The sequence below is a fragment of the Bufo gargarizans genome, chromosome 5 (assembly GCF_014858855.1).
Source record: "Bufo gargarizans isolate SCDJY-AF-19 chromosome 5, ASM1485885v1, whole genome shotgun sequence".
NCBI classification, from domain to species: Eukaryota; Metazoa; Chordata; class Amphibia; order Anura; family Bufonidae; genus Bufo; species Bufo gargarizans.
In genome coordinates, this window is record NC_058084.1 from 119,958,960 (window position 1) to 119,981,099 (window position 22,140).

At 45.6% G+C, this 22,140-nt stretch overlaps 1 protein-coding gene across 2 annotated transcripts in view; it reads left to right on the forward strand.

The window, feature by feature from the left end:
• The window catches only part of PRKDC (protein kinase, DNA-activated, catalytic subunit), a 408,896-nt gene that overhangs the window by 209,358 nt on the left and 177,398 nt on the right, over positions 1 to 22,140 (forward strand). For both annotated transcript variants that reach the window (XM_044294047.1, XM_044294048.1), the window contains exon 29: positions 12,399 to 12,498. In XM_044294047.1, coding sequence (XP_044149982.1) covers positions 12,399 to 12,498 — 100 coding nt within the window. The remainder of the gene's footprint in view (positions 1 to 12,398; positions 12,499 to 22,140) is intronic.

Consider the following 22,140-nt stretch of genomic DNA (forward strand, 5'->3'; position numbering starts at 1 on the left):
ATTCGCTAAAATTCCCCAAAAAGTTGATCAGTCTGAGGACGGATTAGAGGACGCAGACCAGGAGACGGGGGAGGAAGGCCTCCTTGTACAAACACAAACTGAATACGATCCATCTCTCTTGGACAAAATCCTTGGCGCCGTGGAAAACAACGGCAGCTTAGTGCAAGGGATGTCCGCTCAATTGGGGTCAATGCAGATCGACATATCCTTAATAAGAGATGACCTAGCAAAGATCCGTGATCGAGTTCTGCATATGGAAAAAACAGTTGCCTCTCTGCAAACTGACACGGACATGCTAAAATCTAAAACTATGCTTCTCGCCTCAGAAAATCAAGCACTTCAAAATAAGTTAGAGGACCTTGAAAATAGGTCAAGGCGAAATAATGTCCGAATAATTGGCTTCCCAGAAGGAGTGGAAGGTCGACACTTAGAGGAACAACTTAAAGACGCGGTTCTGCATAACCTAGGTAGCGATAACTTCTCATCGGGATTTCAAATTGAAAGAGCTCATCGAATCCCAGGAGGGAAACCTATTCCAGGGAGGCCCCCGCGTGCAATTTTAATGAAATTATTATTGTCCTCTGACAGAGATATGATACTGAGAAGAGCAAGAGAATTGACACCCATTGAATATCAGGGCACTAGGCTGCTCTTCTTTCCTGATTTTGCTCGGCAAACTCAGGAAAAAAGAAGAAATTTCACAGAGATAAAGAAACGCCTGGCATCCAAGGAGATTAAATATTCTCTACAGTACCCAGCGAAACTGAGAGTGATTCACAATGGGACTCCCCTTTTCTTTGAGACACCGCAACAAGTGCTAGAGTGGATGGATCAAAAGGGCATCTGACATTGTGTACTTTCATTACCGGAGGGTTGGGAGGGGGGCGGGGCTAGAATGGGGGAGAATGGCCGGAGGTTAGAGGTTCGCTGAATAGACCGGGCAAATCAACGGAGGGGGGGGGGGGGGGAGGGAGGGGGGATGATTACCCACTTTGCAGGCAGGGGGTTTTCTTTTTTTTTGGTTGTAATTGATGTCTATTAGAATGGTATCCTGGAATGTCAGAGGGTTGGGGGAAAAGGTAAAAAGACAGGCTATTATGGATGCAGTAAAAAGATATCTCCCAGCAATCATCTGCATAGTAGAAACCCATCTAACTAAAGAAACCGTGTCCCGCCTGACAACGGGATGGTATTCCCAATCTTATCATTCTACTTTCAGCAGCTCTGCCTGGGGGGTTTCAGTTCTTATCCATAATTCTATAGATTTCACCCTTATAAAATCCCATATAGATGATCAGGGTAGATTCATCTTCCTTCATGGCGAGCTGTCTGGATGCAGCTATATCCTCGCTTTTTTTTATATACCCCCGCCATTTTCAATGTATCCACTGACCCAGTTGATGCTCTTTTCTGAAAGGAGACCAGAATCTCGGTTGATCTTGATGGGAGATTTTAACGCGGTCATGGACCCTAACAGAGATAGATTTTCATCAGATACAGAAAGGCGGAGGAATTCTTCTAACTCCCCGCTGTCCCAGTTTTGTTTGGAAGTAGGGCTGGTGGATATATGGGAACATCTTGGCGGAGGAAAGAGAGTGTATTCCTGTGTCAGCAGGGGCGGTAGAGCAATGTCTAGGATCGATTTAGCACTTACTAATGAGTGTAACTTGAGTAATATCCGCAAGATGCGATATGGAGTAAGAACAATTTCAGACCATTCGCCCGTTTTGATTGAGGTTTGCACTGGGGAGAACAAGGATATTCGGGGGCTGGGATTTAAGCTGAATCCATATTGGCTCACTATTATGGATAATCAGGTTATTAAACTGCTGATTTCTTCCTTTTGGGAGGTGAATCTACCCTCTGCAAACATCAATATGGTATGGGATGCCTTGAAAGCATACTTGAGGGGGACCTTTATAAGTGAGATTGCTGCACTAAAGAGAACATTTAAAAGGAAGGAGGAGGAATTGGCTAAGACTGCGGCATCTACAACTGAGCGATTCATCAGGCAACCCACTGAGCACAACAGGGAAGAGATGCAGAAGGCCAGCTGTCTCCTGGAGAGTTGTGTAACAGAGAAGGCAAACCATAGGGTATTCTTTAAGGGGTTAAATTATTTTTCCGAGTCTGGACGACCGGGTAAGCTTCTAGCTAGAATAATCTCACAACAAGATAAGAAAAATCAATCTATTACCTTGATCCGGAATACAGAGGGGGAAATTATAATAGATTCAGAAGGAATCAGGAATACTTTTCTGTATTACTTTGCTCAGATATATAAACCCTCCTCTGGCTTGACATCTGAACTGGCGATGCGGTTCTTGGAGAAAATTCCACTCTGCACCTTAAATGAAGCTCAAATAAAATATCTGGAAGAGGAATTGTCTCTCTCAGAGCTGCAGGAGGCCCTTGGGTCTATTTCGGGGAACTCTGTAGCAAAGGAGAAGAAAGAATACCGAAACAGGAGCCGCACATCTACAAAATGTACAAGTTTATTTAGGAAACAGACACAGCATAAAAAAGTTTAAAATCGTTGTATACAACAAATCCGGGCCATGTAAGCCGTGTATCGGCGCATGCCCATCTGAATCACCACAATTTCATATATGAACCCCCACATCCATCAACATATCAAAATATAAAGTGCATGAGATCCATCAACAATGAATAAGAGTTAATAAATACTTATCATGGTATTGGCATGATGGGGGGTGTCTGTGGCGATCAGAGAGAAAGCCCCACGCGTATCGCCAGGCTTGCTGGCTTCCTCAGGAGTGCCTGGTTCCCAATGACAATCATCAGATATATATATGTATCAAATAATCAAGTGATAACCTATACCTGTGCAGGGATACCAGATGTAACAAAGGGGCGGTAACTACCTTATTGACGTGGAGCGACATAGAGGCGGATGGGGGAAGTCTCCCAGGATGCAAGTATGGACATGCTGTGGGAAGCGAACGGCGTCCGGATGTGCCGTTCGCGCATGCGCCCATCCAGACCGGCCCGCGCTGCGTTCCAAAGACCGGAAGTAGCAGCACGCGCCGGCCCGCATGGTTCCCACTGCGTGTCAATAGTCGGAAGTGACATAGATCCCGGCATGTGGCGGCGACGAGGGGAACTGCAGATGTAAACGGAGAAAGAAAGAGAACAGAAGCAGGCCTTTTGCACCAGACTTGGCACATAATTTATACAAAGCAATGAATCAGAATCAAAAAAAGACCCAGAATTGAAATAAAGAATAAAAGACAAGTATTGCTCTGAAAATATAGGGCATAAGAAAATATCAGAAAAAGAATAGATTAATCGCAAAAACACACCAAAAGAAGTGTCAAAAATAGTGATAGTTAATGTGCTAAAAGTCCCAAATATATATATATATATTTCTGAAACGATTTTTCGGGGAACTCATCGCCAGGCTTGGATGGCCTGCCATACGAGGTTTACCGTAAGTATAGTGATGTGATTCTTCCTCAGCTGCTCGAGGTTTTTTCCCAAGCAACACAGGGAGGGGGACTACCAAACTCCATGATGGAGGCTCTCATTGTTTTAATCTTAAAAAAGGATAAAGACCCGGCAGAATTGAGCTCTTATAGACCAATCTCCTTATTAAACACGGATGCTAAGATACTATCCAAAGCTCTGGCTAGAAGGCTGTCGCGGGTCATATCCACCATTATCCACCCAGATCAAAATGGCTTTATGCCAAAAAGGGGTACTCAGCACAACTTGCATAGATTATTCACGAATATTCAGTCCCCGGGAGGTGGTGCCCGCTCCATCCTGTCGTTGGACGCTACCAAAGCCTTCGACAGGGTGGAGTGGACTTTTCTCTGGGAGGTAATGAAGAAAATGCGTTTTGGACCAAAATTTATGGCAATGATTCAGCTGTTATATAATTCCCCAGTGGCTAGGATCAGGATTAATGGGACAGTGACAGAGAGTTTCATCCTGGGAAGAGGTACCCGTCAAGGCTGTCCCCTCTCCCCCCTGCTATTCAATATTTACATCGAACCTTTAGCAACTAGTATAAGGCAGGACTTAAAGGTGGCCGGCTTCGGCATAAATGGGGAGTATGATCGTGTTTCACTCTATGCAGATGACATCCTGGTTTTTATGCATCAAACAGACACTACTCTCCCTCGTATAATGGAGCTGATTGGTCTCTTCTCTGATCCATCCGGTCTGGAGATCCACTGGGATAAGACCGTCCTCCTTCCTATAGACGAGTTGCGTGGCGAATGGGATAATCAGTTGACGATCTCTGAGTCAATAAAATACCTGGGGATAACAGTTTCTGCCAAACCGCATGAATATCTACAATTAAATCTGATTCCGCTGTTGATGAAGGTGAGGGCTAAAATTAAGGTATGGCAAAAAATCCTGCTTTCTAGAGCGGACAGAATCTCATTAATAAAAATGGTAGTACTGCCCCAGGTTCTTTATATTTTGCGCAACTCGCCTGTATGGATTGCAGATAACTACTTTAGATTGATAGACCGGATGCTCAATGATTTAATATGGGGGAGGAAGCGCGTGAGACTAAAGGCACTCTATTTTTCTATGCCCTATGAGCGGGGAGGTCTCAACCTCCCCTATTTTAGGGGTTACTTTATGGCCTCCCAATTATGTCTTTTTAATGACTGGGAAAATAGCCCTTTCTGCAGTAGAGTGGTGAAAGACTCAGGATTCTCGGATTTCTTCACTGTATTGGAGTCTGATTATCTAGTAAACACACTGAGTGGGTACACACTTATCTGCAAAATGGCTATGAGGACTTGGTTGGCCATAAGGAGATGGTGTGGAGTTAAGGCGTCACTTATTTGTACCCCATTGTGGCACAACTCTAAGCTCCTTAATTTAAATGACTTAAACTGCTGCCAGTATTGGAGGAACAAAAATGTTCAGTATCTACACCAAGTGGTCAGTGAGGGACAAATATTGCCCCTCATGGAACTAAAGCAAAGGGCAAATTTAGGTGAGGTGGTTTGGTTTCCATATTTCCAACTGAGGTCAGCACTATCTTGCACGTCGGATAGCCAATTTTTTATTGATACCCCTTTATTTCTACACGATTTAATTTGTAAGAAAACTGTCACGAGAATTAAAATATCACATTGCTATAAGCACTTAATGAATAACTTTTTTTCGGATGTTCTCTCTCCAGGACAGAGAGCCTGGTCTTCTCTACTTTCAGAGGTGGGTTCTCCAAATTGGGAGAACATGGGGGATAGCTTAAAGTTGGTTTCACACAATTTTAATCACATTGTTGTACAATTTAATATTCTGCACAAAATTTATGTGACACCCACATGGTTATACAAAAGAGGCCTCAGGGCCTCTTCCGATTGCCCACGCTGCAGCGATCCCGGGGCAGATCATTTACACCTGTTCTGGGACTGCCCAACGGTGAGCAGATACTGGAGCCTGGTCCAAAACAATCTGGCTCATAAACTTAACATCTCTGTCCCTTTGTCACCCAGGATATGGGTCCTGGGGGACTTATCGGAGCTTAATTGCCAGCCTATAAAACGCCAACTGCTGATCAAGGTTATGTTTTTGGCTAGGCTCCTGATCACTAGATTATGGTTTTCCCATTCCGCTCCAGAGTGTAACAACTGGTTGGGCCTGGTCAAGAAAGTGAAAACCTATGAAAAGATTCTGTACAAACAAAGAGGATCTTACTTGAAGTGGAAAAAACTCTGGAAAGATTGGAATAGGGTTAATTAATCAGAACCTTTTTCCCCCCTAGGCTTTATGAAGGATCTTCTTTTTTTTTTTTCCTTCCTGCAAAGTGGGGTTGGGTGGGGGGTTGGTGAAGTGAAATTAATGTCACTCAATAGAACTGACGGGCTTATGAATTTTATAATATTGCAAAGTAGTATGGATATAAAGTTTTGTATTACAACAATAAAGTATTTTGATACTCAAAAAAAAAAAAAAAGATACGCTACGTTTAACGGCATGGCTGTTGAAACCTTCTTGTTGAAACAGAAGGGGTTTTTCTGATGCAGTCATTTGGACTATGATTAGGGCTAGGAAACCCTCCTCTACCTAGATTTACTATCTGACTTGGAAGTCCTTCCTAACGCTTCTGTGAGGAATGCGTCTTTCTCCCTGGAGGTTCTCACTTCTTATGGTGCTGACGTTTCTTTAGTCCGGATTAGAACTGGGTCTGGCTCTTAGTTCCCTAAAGGGGCAGTTCTCAGCCCCATCTACTTTTTTCCAGCGTACACTGGCCGTCTTAGGTCTGATCAATACCTTCATACAAGGGGTGGCTCACACCATGCCTCCCTATTGGCCGCCTTTGCACTCTTGGGACCTGAACCTAGTTCTGGTTTCGCTCCAGGCCGCTCCATTCGAACCTCTGAGAGATGTTTCCCTTTGTTTGCTTTCCTGGAAAGTGGCGTTTTAGGTGGCTGTTGCATCTATTCGAAGGGTTTCGGAACTGGCGGCTCTTTCCTGCAGGGAGCCCTGCTTGGTGTTCCATCAAGATAAGGTGGTGTCTTTTCTACTAAAGGTAGCATCCGCATTTCACATTAACGAGGACATTGTTCTGCCCTCGTTTTGCCCTAAGCCTTTTCATCCATGGGAGGTTTTTTCTCCGTCGTCTGGACGTGGTGCGGGCCTTGAAGATCTACCTGTCCGTCGTGGCCCCCTTTAGGCGCACGGGCGCTCTGTTCGCAATCTCGGAAGGTCCTCGTAGAGGTTTGGTGGCACCCACCCACCCAATGTTCTTTATACGGCAAGTGGGGTCCAAGTTTTGCTGGTTGGGACCTTGTTGTGGTTCGGTCTTACGGCAGTGTGCAGTTCTTGTTGGTTTTTAGTTTTAATTCTGCTTCTCCAGGCTGATATGCTCTCTCCAGGCTGGAGGGGGTATAGCCTGCATGGGAGGAGCTAACAGCTTTCAGCCTAGTGTCGCCTCCCAGTGGCAGCAGCAAGCTATACCCACGGTCCTGTGTCCTCCTAATGATATGAGCGAGAAAGAGATTTTACAGGTGAGTTCACAAAAATCTTGTTTTTATCCCCAGGACTCCTGACTGGTCTCAGAATATGTTAAAGCACTCCTGAAGAAGAGGGCCTCAGACCCTCGAAACGCGTTGAGTCTTATACTAATAAAATGAATGACCAGAAGCCACGTGTGTAGGCGGCGTTCAATTATTTACATCTCTACATGCGATCCTGGCTGGGGGGGGAAATAGTCCCAGGTGTCTTGAGCTTATCCTGGTGACTGCCCCCCCCTGTGAAGTGAGTGGATTTGATTTTACTATTATCCTTAATTTTATTACTATCATTATTTTATGATCTCTAACATCACCAATATAGAGCTGAGGAGTTTTTTCTAAACTCCTAGCTCTTCAAACAGACCCCGGTGAAGGTCTTCTCTATATCTTATACACAAATAAGAATCAGTCTGTATCTTCATCACGACTAATGACTGAGTGATCTGGCGCCTGGTACGTGTTTCAAACTGTTTTCCACTGGTGTGAAGGGCTTCTCTTCCTTTGTCCTCTCTACACCGCCTATATCTTTTCATAAGTGGGCAAGGGTAATCCTTGATCCACTGAAACACTTGAGCTGCCTATCTTGTTCCATAATTGCAGATGAGCATAACTCCTATATTGTTCTCTATAGAACTCTTCTCCGCCCCCTGGCGCCTCTGATAGCCTCTACTCTAGGTACCTATTTTGCGACTGCTGGTCCACTTTTAGACCAGGGAGTTAAAATTGTACCGTAATCCTCTTTTTGTATCTCTACATTTTACTGTGATAAGGGGACATCCTCTGTGTCTGGAGGGAAGAAGGTTTGTACACAAACATAGAAGAGGATTCTTTATGGTAAGAGCACTGAGACTATGGAACTCTCTGCCTGAGGAGGTGGTGATGGTGAGTTCACTAAAAGAGTTCAAAAGGGGCCTGGATATATTTCTGGAGTGTAATAATATTATAGGCTATAGCTACTAGAGATGGGTCGTTGATCCAGGGAGTTATTCTGATTGCCTGATTGGAGTCGGGAAGTTATTTTTTTCCCCTTTTAGTGGGGAAAATTGGCTTTTACCATATCGTTTTTTTTTTTTTTTTTTTTTTGCCTTCCTCTGGATCAACTTGCAGGATAACATGCCGAACTGGATGGACAAATGTCTTTTTTCGGACTTGTATATTATGTTACTATAACCCCTGACAAGTAGACCAGAGATGGGGCAGCTCTTTAGCTCAGTGATGTGAAGTAACTTGTCCTGCTGTGTGATTAGGACAGATTTTGTATGTACTAACAGGATAGTGGCCATTTTGTTTCCCCCTATGATTGCTCCCTAGACAACATGAGCCATTATAAATAACGAAAGTTATTTGGGAATATATTTTTTTTGTAAATTCTTTATTTAAATTTTTCAATTTTCAATAGATCAAAGCATGACAAGCAACGAGACTGATGTAGAATACATCTCAGTTTCAAAGCACAGGCAAAATAAATGACATCAAAGCATGACAAGCAATGAGACTGATGTTGAATACATCTCAGTACCAAAGCATAGGTAAAATAAATGACAATCGACGGGTCGTACAATTATAGAACCCTACTCGGGAAAATCACAACCGACTGTGGAACAGTAATATGCAAACTGAATACAAATATAATGTAGACACGGAGAGGGGGAGACAGGGGAGGGAAAAGGGAGGAAGGGTAAAGGAAAGGGGGGACAGCATTCGCAAACCTCTACTCTCACTCAGGTGCCAGTAGCGCCTTACAATCAGCCGAATCATAAAAGATCAACCAGTGACTCCACGTTTTGGAGAATCTTTTCTCAGTGTGTCTCAGTGAAGAAGTGAGATCCTCCATTCTCATAATCTCCTGGACTCTACTGATCCACATTGATATGGAGGGAGCAGAAGACTGCCTCCATAGGCATGGGATGCAAGCTCTTTCCGCGTTTACCAAATGTCTTACCACAGATTTGTTGTAGGATGCCAGAGGAATCTCGCACTGATGGAGCAGGAAAAAGGCCAGCGTCTTCGGGAGGGTGTATGTAGTAAACTTCGATGTGATCCCCCACACAGAATCCCAGAAAGCCGAGAGAAGGGGACAAGACCAGAATACATGTAAGGCTGCTTTCACACTAGCGTTCGGGTGTCCGCTCGTGAGCTCCGTTTGAAGGGGCTCACGAGCGGACCCGAACGCAGCCGTCCAGCCCTGATGCAGTCTGAATGGAGCGGATCCGCTCAGACTGCATCAGTCTGGCGGCGTTCAGCCTCCGCTCCGCTCGGACAGGCGGACAGCTGAACGCTGCTTGCAGCGTTCGGGTGTCCGCCTGGCCGTGCGGAGGCGTGCGGATCCGTCCAGACTTACAATGTAAGTCAATGGGGACGGATCCGTTTGAAGATGCCACAATATGGCTCAATCTTCAAGCGGATCCGTCCCCCATTGACTTTACATTGAAAGTCTGGACGGATCCGTCCGAGGCTATTTTCACACTTAGCTTTTTTTTGCCATTTTAATGCAGACGGATCCGTTCTGAACGGAGCCACCGTCTGCATTAATATGAGTGGATCCGTTCAGAACGGATCCGCCCGAACGCTAGTGTGAAAGTAGCCTAATAATGTACCCCTCTCAGAGCCACAACGCCAGCACATGGGCGAGGTAGATTGGAAAATGGAGTTGAGTCTAGTTGGGACCCTGTACCAACGTGACATGAGTTTGAAACCCGCCTCCTGAACATTGCTGGCCATAGATGTTTTGTGAATGCACGTGTATAATCTCAACCGCTCTTCTGAAGAAAGAGTTATTTCTAAGTCAATTTGGGAATATATTTATTATAAAGTAATGCATAAGTATTTTCATCTTTGTTACATTAGTACAAGACAGACATACATATAACATACATCCATGTCCTACCTTTTCCACATGTTTCTGAAGCCCCCCCCCCCCTTTTTTTTTTGGAAATTCTTCGCCAGAAATGAACTTTTCTTAGGTTCGTGACGTACCGGGTCCCTTGCAGGAGCGCTGAAGTCTCCTCTTCTGGCTGCTCAGTGTGCCTGGTCACGTCACCGACACTGATGGGCGTGCTTTAGCGCTGCTCTAGCCAGTAAAACGGCTAGGGCAGCGCTAAAGCCCTCCCATCAGAGCCGGTGATGTCACAGAACACACTGCCCGGCGAAAGCCTCCGCCGGGCAGTGTGTTATTGTAAACAAAAGAGCCTTTGACCTGCACGATTTAGCGCAGCGCAAAGAAGAGCATCGGAGCATGAACTGCTCCAATGCTTCAGAGCTCAAGTAATTCAGCTCTGAACCCGGACAACCCCTTTAATAGAGAGAGTTTACATTTAGCAATAAACTCCTGTATGGGGAAAAGTGATGATACATGTTTACACGGCAGATACATGTTTACACGGCACAGTTTCCCTGGAATGATGATTTAGAGGTCTGTATCAATGATGCTTTTACCCAGTGAACAAGTGCTTGTTCATCAGATGATCGATGACACCTGTATACAGGCTGATTCTTGGCAACCAAACTTCATATGATCGTTGATTTATAATAATCTGTGTACAAGGACCTTTACGGCTATGCTTGACATAGAAAGCATTTAGCGTCTTGCGATAGAGGACCTGTTCTGCGTTACACTGGCAACTCATTGATTTGAATGAGTATAATGTAATGCTTAATTCTTTCAGCCCTGAGCAATTTTCATCTTGCGTTTTCATTTTTCATACCCTGCTTTCCTGGAGCCATAACTTTTTTATTTTTCTGTTCATAGATCGTAGCTCTTGTGCTGTATTCATATTATGAGCTTGGTTCTGGTGCTGTATTTATGTACTGGGCTTAGTTCAAGTGCTATGTTTATGTACTGTTCTTGGTTCTGGCACAGTATTTATTTAATGAGCTTGGTTCTGGTGCTGCATTTATGTAGTGGGCTTGGTGTGGCATCACTGCAACTTGATCTATTAATTATTGTTAATTAATTAAATATTGATGACCTATCCTCAGGTCCCGGATGTCAGACACCCTCCGATTACCTGCTAGAAGAGGCTGGGCACTCCCTGAGATCAGTCTATTCAAATCAATAGGGCTGAGCTGCAATACCAAGCACAAGCCGCTATATGACGTTTAGCGCCGTGCTTGGTAAGCACCCAGGAGGCCGTCTTGATCACCCTCGCTATCCTAGCGAAATGCCCACAGTGTCTGAGATGGGAATACCCCTTTAATAAAAAAATAAAATAAAAAAAAACTTTTATATCTTTGCATCGCCATATTCTGACCCCATAACTTTTTTTTTAATTGTGTTTTTATTTTATTTTTTATTTTTTTTATTTTTTAGAGTTATGTCTATGGAGCTGTGTGAGGGGTTATTTTTTTTGCAGGGTGATATTTACTTTTTATTGATTCCATTTTGGAGTGTGTTTGACTTTTGGATCTGGATAAATACATTTATATTTTAATGGTGCGGGCGTTATGGGACAAGGCAGTGCAAATTACTTTGAAAGGAACCTGTCAGGTGAGTAGATTTCAGCGCTCTGTCATTTATAAGTTAAAAGTAAGTGGTTGCCGAGAACCAACATCACAATCATTGCAGACTGGGCCTGGAAAAGAGTCCAGGCCACCTGAGAAGAGTCCTGGTTATTCATGAATTCCTGCTCTCCTGCCCACCTGCTGATGACTGACAGTTTAATACCTAGTTTTCTCCCTTTCTCTCAAAGAGAGAACTGCCAATCATCAGCAGATGGGTGAGAGTGCAGGCGGTTATGATGCTGGTTCTTGGAAACCACTTACTTTTAGCTCATGGGTGACACACCGCTGAAATCTGCATTTCTGTTACTAATTTATTCTGCCCTCAGTGAGGTCAGCATAAAGTTTGACAGGTTCTCTTTAAAGGGGTTATCCAATCCCTATAATGCCCCCCAAAATGCCCGGGCCCCTCATCATGCCCTGGGGAGCTACGGAGGCTCGTTCCCGTTGTGGCATGCTATTGGCTGCCCCCACCCCCCACCCCCGTTCCCGGATGTTTTGATCCACGCGGCGAGGAGATGCAATGGTGGGTGTCAGGGAGCAGGGTAAGTATGAACAGTATGAGGGTTGTTTTGGGGGGGCATTATAAGGGTTGAATATTCGCTCTTAACCTGTTCATTAGAGAACTTCTCCCATAGACTGTATTTATTTAAGAAGGCAGTCTATGGGAGAATAAATACATGCTTATGGAGCATTGCCGTTTACAGGCTTCCAGAGGAATATACCTGTGGTAGGCATGTCAATGTATTTTGCGGATCTGTGTGCATGAGGCCTTAGAGAAGTCATTTTTAAAGGCTCTTTTTATATAATTTTTTCTTTTCTTTAGAAAGCTTTGAAAAAGTTCAGAGTTGTTTGTTTTTTCAAATTACTTCTAATTATTGCTTTTATTTACAGGCACCATTCAGCAGTGCAGTGATGCCATTGATCATCTGAAACGCATCATCATTCAGAAAGTCGGCAACCTAAACAAATCATCTAAAAGACGCATACCAAGGTACTTGCAATGTAATGTCTGCAGTAGGGATGCAACGATTGCTCGATTGAATTGAGTAATTCGACACACAAAAATCCTCGATGCAAATGTTTATTTATTATTATTAATTTTGTGTAATAACAAGAACCGTGTAACACAGTACAGGATAGGACAATAAGAATCAGATCCAGCAGGATGACCATGTCCAATAGGTGGTACAGAATATGGCAACAATTAGACAAGTACATATCGAAATGACATTGACATATACCAAAGTAACCCTTTCCTTAATCAATAGTATAGTAGGAGAGTCTTGGCAGGGGAGAAGCGAAACAGTGAGAAGGAGGAATCTTCTTGTGTTATATCGGCTGCTCGGGAAGCATTGTGATGATGTATGTGAAGCCTGTTGTGCTAGGTTGAGAGAATGACGAGGTTGCGGCAGAGTGAGGGTTTACAGGAGGGGTATCCAAAGCAGGAAGTCACAAACTCAACCGGTTGAGGAAGGTGAGAACCTATGGACAAGCCACAGGTGCCATTTTTTTCATAAACTGTGGGTGAGTTCTAGTTTCCCAAGCAGACAATTCCTCAAATCAGTGTAGTTGGTCTATTTTTTGCTTCCATTGCATTATTGAGGGGAGAGAGGTTTGCAACCAAAATGTTGGTATAAGAAGCCTTGCTGTGATTAATGGTTGTTAAAATATGTAAGGGGGAGTGTTAAGCACATCTTCGTCAAAACAAGCTAGCAAGGCTTTACTAGGAGAAGCCTGTGTATCTGTGAGGCAGATTTCAAATATGTCACCCCACCATTTATTTATTTTGGGGCAATCCCACCAGATATGGAAAAACGTTCCTCTGTTGCCCTGGCACCTCCAGCAAACATCCGAGGAACCCTCTGAGAAGAAGCGTGATTTGTCTGGGGTTCTAGATGCAAATTTGCTGATGGCACTGGGGGAGAGCTGGTAGCACAGAGGACTGGCACAGAGGACTGATGGCACTGGGGGGTGACTGATGGCACTGGGGGGGAGCTGATGGCATAGAGGACTGATGGCACGGGGGGGGAGCTGATGGCAGAGAGGACTGATGGCACGGGGGCAGGGGGGAGCTGATGGCATAGACGACTGATGGCATGGGGGGAGCTGATGGCATAGACGACTGATGGCATGGGGGGAGCTGATGACCTTTTATAAAGGAAAACATTCTTTTAATTAGTTATTTCTTATTTGATTAATCGTTGGATTAATCAATAGAATACTTGATTACTAAAATAATCGATAGTTGCAGCCGTAGTCTGCAGGCTTTTTATTAAATGTATGAAATATTATTAGGTGCTGTCCTGCTAGTGTGAGTGATAACACTGGATGTCCATAAGTGTTGTGATTCAGTATTGTCTTAACTCGGCCATACACATCACACTTTGGTCAGGCGAACCTGCCGAGAATGTTGGGTTTTTGGTTGACACACTAATGTGTGTGTGTGTGTGTGTGTGTGTGTGTAGCTCCTGACTCTTCCCTGATAGATGATGATGAAAATATTCGCCTGTTCCTTTTGTTCTCCTGGGAGATAATCCAACGCCAGCACTGTCTGAAGGCGGCATTCTACACTTTCGGCTGTACCAAGTTTAAACGTGTGTATGGGGAAGTCGGGAGAGTGACCGGAGACATAGCTGGTGGCCAAATGATTGAATGTGTACAGCCAGCTTCAGTATTCTTTTACTTCGCAGTTCCATGAATACACTGTATTCAGGTCACTGCTTAGGAAATAGAACAGCAAAGAAGTATTAGGAAAACTTACAGATTACCCAACGACTAATTACAAAGAGAAGCAATATATCTTCGGTAATTCTTTTTTCTTTGTCTCTGTTTTTGAAATTTGTAAATAATATATGGTAGATGGGTAAGACAGAGAGAGAAAACAGCTGGGATGCCATTGCATCCATCTTCCATTATGTTTAGCGGACGCTGAGCATTACACAGACTCTGAGATCATATGCAGGATTTTTAAGAGGGATTTCCAACAATGTTTTTGCCCATACTTCATAGTTCATGCTGCCAAGGTGAGAGCACGTTTGCTCTGAACCGCGTTTGGCTGTAGAGCAGAGCGAATCATCAGTTATCATAAGTGCAGTCAAGTTTCTATAATATAGCGCACAATTCCTCAATTATGAATGATCCACGTCTACTGGTGTCTGCCATTTGCCACAAAGTATGCGCAAGAAACCAACTGGAGACCTGAGAGCACTTCAATATAACACACTCCACAGCGTGCAAAAAACGGCTGGCAAAGACCCAATGGCCAGGAGTTGGGGAGAGACGCTCCTGAAACATCAGTTTAAAGGATAACTGTCATATTAAAAAAAAATTGGGGTAAAGTGTAGGGCAAGTGATGGGTAACAATTTTGCAATAGTGTCTCCCGTGCTTCCCTGGGAGACAGAAGGCTGGGCACAGGAGTCTTAGGAGATAAAATTACATTTATATCCCCCCTTTCTATGCAATCTAATGCTCCGTTACATTCACTGACCTGCGATCCCTGTGATAATAATTCATGAAGCAGCCGCCGGAAGTAGAAGCACTGTGCACAGGGATCGCAGGTCAGTGAATGTAACGGAGCATTAGATTTCCTAGAAAGGGGTAATATAAATGTAATTTTAACTCCTAAGACTCCTGTGCCCAGCCTTCTGACCCCCACGTGTCGGCGATCGCCGCAAACCGCTGGTCAATTCAGACCTGTGGTTTGCGGCGGCGCGTGTGGCGGTGCCATCAGGTCCCCATGTGGCTGTAGGGGGGACCCGATGGCATGGAAGGCAGCGCGATGTCTAAGGAAGGCATCTAGCTGCCTTCCGGTGACGAGCCTGTGAGATCCAGCCCCCTGGATCTCACAGGCCGGAAGCTGTATGAGTAATACACACAGTATTACTCATACAGCCAATGCATTCCAATACAGAAGTATTGGAATGCATTGTAAAGGATTAGACCCCCAAAAGTTCAAGTCCCAAAGTGGGACAAAAAATAAAGTGAAGAAAAAGTTGAAAAAATAAAGTCCCCCCCCCCCCCAAAAAAAATTAAGTTTCAAGTAAAAATAAACAAAAACGTAATTTTCCCCAAATAAAGTAAATAAAAATTGTAAAAAAAAATAGGGGGGGGGGGTGGGGGGGGGGAGTGTATACATATTAGGTATCGCCGCGTCCATATCGACTGGCTCTATAAACATATCACGTGACCTAATCCCTCAGATGAACACTGTAAAGAAATAAAAACTGTGCTAAATAAACAACAGCAAGCGATCAAAAAGGCGTTTGCCCACCAAAATAGTACTAATCTAACAGTCACCTCATCCCGCAAAAAATGAGCCCCCTACCTGAGACAATCGCCCTAAAAATAAAAAATAAATATGGCTAAGAATATGAAGACACTAAAACATCATTTTTTTGGTTTTTAAAATGCTGTTATTGTGTAAAACTTAGATAATAAAAAAAAAGTATACATATTAGGTATTGCTGCGTCCGTATCGACCGGCTCTGTAAAAATCTTACATGACCTAACCCCTCAGATGAACACCGTAAAAAATTTTTTAATAAAAACTGTGTAAATTAACCATTTTTTGTCACCTTACATCACAAAAAGTGTAATAGCAAGCAATAAAAAAGTCACACGCACCCCAAAATAGTGCCAATAAAACCGTCATCTCATTCCGCAAAAATCATACCCTACCCAAGGTAATCGCCCAAAAACTGAAAAAAATATAGCTCTCAGACTATGGAAACACTAAAACATGTTTTTTTTTTTTTTTGCTTCATAAATGAAATCATTGTGTAAAACTTACATAAATAAAAAGAAAGTATACATATTAGGTATCGCCGCATCTGTGACAACCTGGTCTATAAAAATATCACATGAGCTAACCTGTCAGGTGAATGTTGTAAATAACAAAAAATAAAAACAATGCCAAAACAGCTATTTCTTGTTATCTTGCCTCACAGAAAGTGTAATATAGAGCAACCAAAAATCATATGTACCCTAAACTAGTACCAACAATACTGCACCCCTATCCCGTAGTTTCTAAAATGGGGCCACTTTTTTTGAGTTTCTACTCTAGGGGTGCATCAGGGGGGCTTCAAATGGGACATGGTTTCAAAAAAAACTGTCCAGCAAAATCTGCCTTCCAAAAGCCGTATGGCATTTCTTTCCTTCTGCGCCCTGCCGTGTGCCTGTACAGTAGTTTACGACCACATTTGGAGTGTTTCTGTAAACTTCAGAATCAGGGCCATAAATATTGAGTTTGGTTTGGCTGTTAATCCTTGCTTTGTAACTGGAAAAAAAATATAAAAATGGAAAATCTGCCAAAAAAGTGAAATTTTGAAATTGTATCTCTAGTGTCCATTAATTCTTGTGGAACACCTAAAATGTTAATGACGTTTGTAAAATCAGTTTTGAATACCTTGAGGGGTGTATTTTCTTAGATGGGGTCACTTTTATGGAGTTTCTACTCTAGGGGTGCATCAGGGGTCTTCAAATGGGACATGGTGTAAAAAACAAACAGTCCAGCAAAATCTGCCTTCCAAACACCGTATGGCATTCCTTTCCTTCTGCGCCCTGCCGTGTGCCCGTACAGTAGTACTCATCTGCCTCAACCTAGGACCAAGCGCCCTTTTCGATCTCGGGCTTCAGGTTTCCGGGTCCAGTCCTTTCGTCACGCTTCTCCACTGCCAGAACCTCGATGTCTTCTTCAACCGGGGGATCCCAGGACTCCCGCAAAAAGCCCTTCTTCAAGCCCCAGCCCTCTTGGCGACCACGGGTGCAGTCAGCCCGTCCTCCTGCTCCCAAGCAGCCTTCCGCATGAAGGGGTGCCCCCACCCCTCGCGGTGGGGGGCTGCCTGCTCTCCTTTCAACAGGTTTGGAGGGCTCACGTTCAGGACGCCTGGGCTCTGGAAATTGTGACGTCCGGTTACAAGTTGGAGTTCGCGTCCAGACCACCGGAGCGTTTTTTCCCTTCTCGCGTTCCGGGGCGTCCGGCCAGGGTCTCGGACCATCTTTTTGGCGGTCCCCTCCCTTCTGAACCGTGGGGTCATTTCCCCCATTCGCCTGGAAGAACAAGGCACAGGTTTCTACTCCAACCTGTTCGTTGTTCCAAAGGAGGGATCGGTGCGTCTGATCCTGGATCTGAAACTTCTCAACAAGTTTCTACAGGTACGGAAGTTTCGCAATCGGTACCTCCGCTCCGTTATTGTTTCTCTGCTTCCAGGAGAATTTCTCGTGTCTGTGGACATTCAGGACTCTTACTTGCACGTCCCTATTGCAGAGTCTCACCATCGGTTTCTGCGTTTTGCCGTCAGGGGTCGTCATTACCAGTTCGTCGCCCTTCCTTTCCGGTTAGCGACCGCCCCTCGAGTTTTTACCAAGGTTCTGGCGCCTCTCATGGCGCTTCTTCGCACCAGGGGCATCTCTTTGTTGCCCTACTTGGACGACATTTTGATAAAAGCCCCGTCTCTTCCACAGGCCGAGGACAGCGTCCGAATCACTGTTCAGTCTCTGGAACGGTTCGGTTGGCTCATCAACCTCCCCAAGTCCTCTCTGCGCCCCTCCCAGAGACTCTTTCCTGGGGATGTTCTTGGACACCTCGCTTTCTCGGGTGTTTCTTCCGGATTCCAAGTCCTCCCAGATTCAGCTGGCAGTGTCGCTCCTTGTACGATCCCCGCGTTCCACCATTTGGGAGTGCCTGCGGGTTCTTGGCCTTATGGTCGCCTCATTCGAGGCGATACCGTATGCCCAATTCCACACTCGACCGCTACAACAGGTGATCCTTGCCCAATGTGACAAGACCTCTCGGGGACTGGACGCTCCCGTCTGCCTGTCCCGGCAAGTTCAGGCGTCTCTTCCTTGGTGGCAGTCCCCTCTGAACCTATCATTGGGAAGGTCCTTCCTTCTATTCTCATGGACGATAGTCACCACTGATGCCAGCCTCATCGGTTGGGGAGGCGTTCTCCGGAACCTCACAGTTAAGGGGGTCTGGTCGACGGAGGAATCCCGTCTCCCGAAAAAAATTTGGGGAACGGAGGGCGATTTTCCACTCCCTCTCCCACTGGACTCCTCTCCTTGCAACTTGTCCGGTGCGTTTTCAGTCAGACAATGCCACGGCTGTGGCTTACATAAATCATCAGGGCGGAACCCGCAGTCGGGCAGTGATGCAGGATGTGGAGAGGATCCTCCTCTGGGCGGAGTTTCATGTTCCAGTGTTGTCGGCGGTGTACAGTCCAGGAGTCGACAACTGGACGGCGGATTTTTTGAGTCGCACCAAAGTGGATCCGGGAGAGTGGTCTCTACATCCGGAGGTTTTCGAAGACATCTGCCACCGATGGGGCCGTCCGGACGTGGATTTGATGGCGTCCCGGCTCAACAACAAGGTGCCGGTGTTCCTGGCCCGCGGGTCGCAGGCGTATGGGGTGGACCCGCAGGTGTCTCCGTGGCAGCAATTCAGCCTCCTCTATGTCTTCCCTCCACTTCCTCTGCTGCCAAAGGTGCTGCGCAAGATCGAGGCGGAGGGGATACCAACCATTCTCATCGCCCCGGATTGGCTTCGCCGCGCCTGGTTCTCCAACGTTGCTCGAATGCTTGTGGACGTTCCATGGCCTCTTCCCGACAGAGGGGATCTCCTGTCTCGGGGAGCTCTCTTCCACCAGAATTCACGGCCGCTGCGTTTAACGGCGTGGCTATAGAGACCTCCATCCTGAGGAAGAGGGGGTTCTCTGATGCGGTAGTGAGAACCATAAGGGCTCGTAAACCGGCTTCTTCACGGATCTATTATCGCACCTGGAGGGTCTATTTGACCTTTTGTGAGAACTCGGGTTTTCCGCTCCTTCGTTTCTCTGTCCCAGTGGTGCTGTCCTTTCTCCAGTCCAGCCTCGAGGTGGGGCTGTCGCTCAGTTCTCTGAAGGGTCAAGTTGTGGCCCTGGCTGTCCTTTTTTCAAAGGTCCATTGCTTTTTTGGGTCCTGTGAGAACCTTCCTGCAAGGGGTGGCGCATTCGGTTCCTCCGTATGTTCCTCCCTTGCCCCCCTGGGATCTCAACTTGGTCCTGCGCGCCCCTCAGGCGGCGCCTTTTGAGCCTCTGAGGGAGGTCTCGCTGACCTTACTTGCCTGGAAGGTAGTTTTTCTGGTGGCCATAACCTCCATCAGGCGGGTTTCGGAGCTAGCCGCACTTTCCTGCCAGGAGCCTTTTCTGTTTTTTCACCAGGATAGTGGTTCCTTCATTTTTGCCCAAGGTGGTTTCTCCCTTCCACCTTAACGAGGAACTTGTCCTGCCCTCTTTTTGTCCTTCTCTGGCAAACCCCAAGGAACGCGCTCTCCACTCCCTAGACGTCGTCAGGGCCCTGAAGGTGTATCTGGGGGCTACCGCCTCTTTCCGTCGTTCAGACTGCCTCTTTGTGATTCCCGAGGGTCCTCGTAAGGGTCTGGCGGCTTCCAGAGTCACTGTGGCGCGGTGGATCCGTTCCGCTATTGCTGCGGCCTATCGTACTCGTGGACAGGTTCCCCCGTCTCTGATTACTGCTCACTCCACGAGGGCGGTGGGAGCTTCCTGGGCTAGACGCAATCGCGCCTCCGCGTCCCAGTTGTGTAAGGCGGCCACTTGGTTGTCCTTACATACTTTCACAAAGTTCTATCAGTTGCACTCGCTGGCCTCGGCTGATGCTGTCCTTCGGCGCAGGGTATTGCAGGCTGTGGTTCCTGTTTGACTGCTGGACGTTTCTTCTCCTGGCGGTGTCAGGTTTTCACCCCCCCACCCCATGGACTGCTTTTGGACGTCCCATGGTCTGTGTCCCCCAATGGAATGTACGAGGAAAGGAGATTTTTTGTGAAACTCACCTGTAAAATCTTTTTCTCGTCTTTTCCATTGAGGGACACAGCTCCCGCCGCTTTTTTTGTTTACGCCTCGTGGTGTGCTGTGTGATGGTTTCCATTGTGTTTTTCCATTCTCCTTCTACTGCTTTTGCAATGACTGAAGTCCTCCTGGTGGTATAGCCCGAGGAGGAGGAGCTTCTTTTTTTGCATTGTGTCCCTCCTAGTAATACCTCTAAGCTATACCCATGGTCTGTGTCCCCCAATGGAAAAGACGAGAAAAAGATTTTACAGATGAGTTTCACAAAAAAATCTCCTTTCCTTTCTCCTCTTCCCCTAATTATATGCATTCTGCCAGTTTCCTGCATCTATTACATCACATTTTTCTTACATGGAAAGGTTAAGTTAAGGTTATTCCTATATTACCCTTAGGGTCCTAGAGTGGCTTTAACGGTTAAAGAAGCACTCTAAGATTTGGGGGGGGGGGGGGGGGGCTGTATAGTGCAGGATACCTGATTAATTTGATGTACCATTTGTGTGATTGTCTGCCATCTTGATCTCTTCTTCCCCTCAGATATGGTTTTCCTAATGCATCATTGCTGTGTAAGGGCAGCCATGACAAATTAGTTAACATAGCTTCTGTTCCCTTAGGGTCCATTCACACGTCCGCAAAATGGGTCCGCATCCATTTCGCAATTTTGCGCAATGGGTGCAGACCCATTCATTTTCTATGCGGCCGGAGTGTGCTGTCCACATCTGCATTTGCGGATCCACACTTCCGCATCCGTGCTTCCATTTCCGCAAATGGAACATGTCCTATTCTTGTCTGCAATTATGGACAAGATTAGGCATTTTCTATTATAGTGTCGGCACCCGGTAGTTAGTTTGCCGAATATTATAGTGTCGGCGATGTGTGGTCCGCAAATTGCGGAAGACACATTGCTAGTGTCCGTGTTTTGCGGATCCGCAAAACACTTATGGACGCGTGAATGGACCCTTACACGGCAGGGTCTCCAAGTTTTCCTATTCGCTGCAGCTTGAACCTGTTTGCTCTCACCCCGTCACCGGCCGGAGGCAGTTAGATCACTGTGAAGCTACATCACATAGAACTACACTGGAGAGTCAGAACATACACGTAGTACAAACAGGCAGAAAATTATAGTTCCTCACATGCATCCAGCGATCTCCCCAATCATTGCTCTGATTAATCTGCTAGGTTTAACAAGCTGGCGACTCAAGGGGAGAGTTTTTCATCAGGATGTGAGTCTTTTCTGCTGTAGCTCTCTCCCTGTACCTGTCACAGTTTCTAACAGTAGATAGGGCTGGTGGCAGGTAAAGGACTGAACTCAACATGTGCATCCACCTTTGCGAGGTGGATAGCAAACAAAATTAAAATAACAAACTAGAGATGCCACTATACAGAGATTTTATTACACAGTTAGACTACATTTCTAAATAAATGCAATGATAAAAATATGTAGACCCATGTGCTGTTTTGACATTGGTTGAATATTTTTCGTTTTAAGGGTACATTCACACATGCAGCTGGAAGATCCGGCAGGCTGTTCCGTTAGGGAGCAGCTTGCCGGAGTTTACCGAATCTGGCATTGCCAGATTCTACCATTCACCACCAGATCCCCATTGACTATAATGGGATCCAGCGATGATCCTGACACTTTCCGGCATACATGCTGGGTTTCAGACGGAAAAATGCAGTTGAACGCAGCATTTTTTTGTCCGTCTGACCAGCCAGAATTTATGCTGGAACAAGCATCTGTGAATGAACCCTAAGGGCTCTTTCACACCTGCGTTCTTTTCTTCCGGCATAGAGTTCC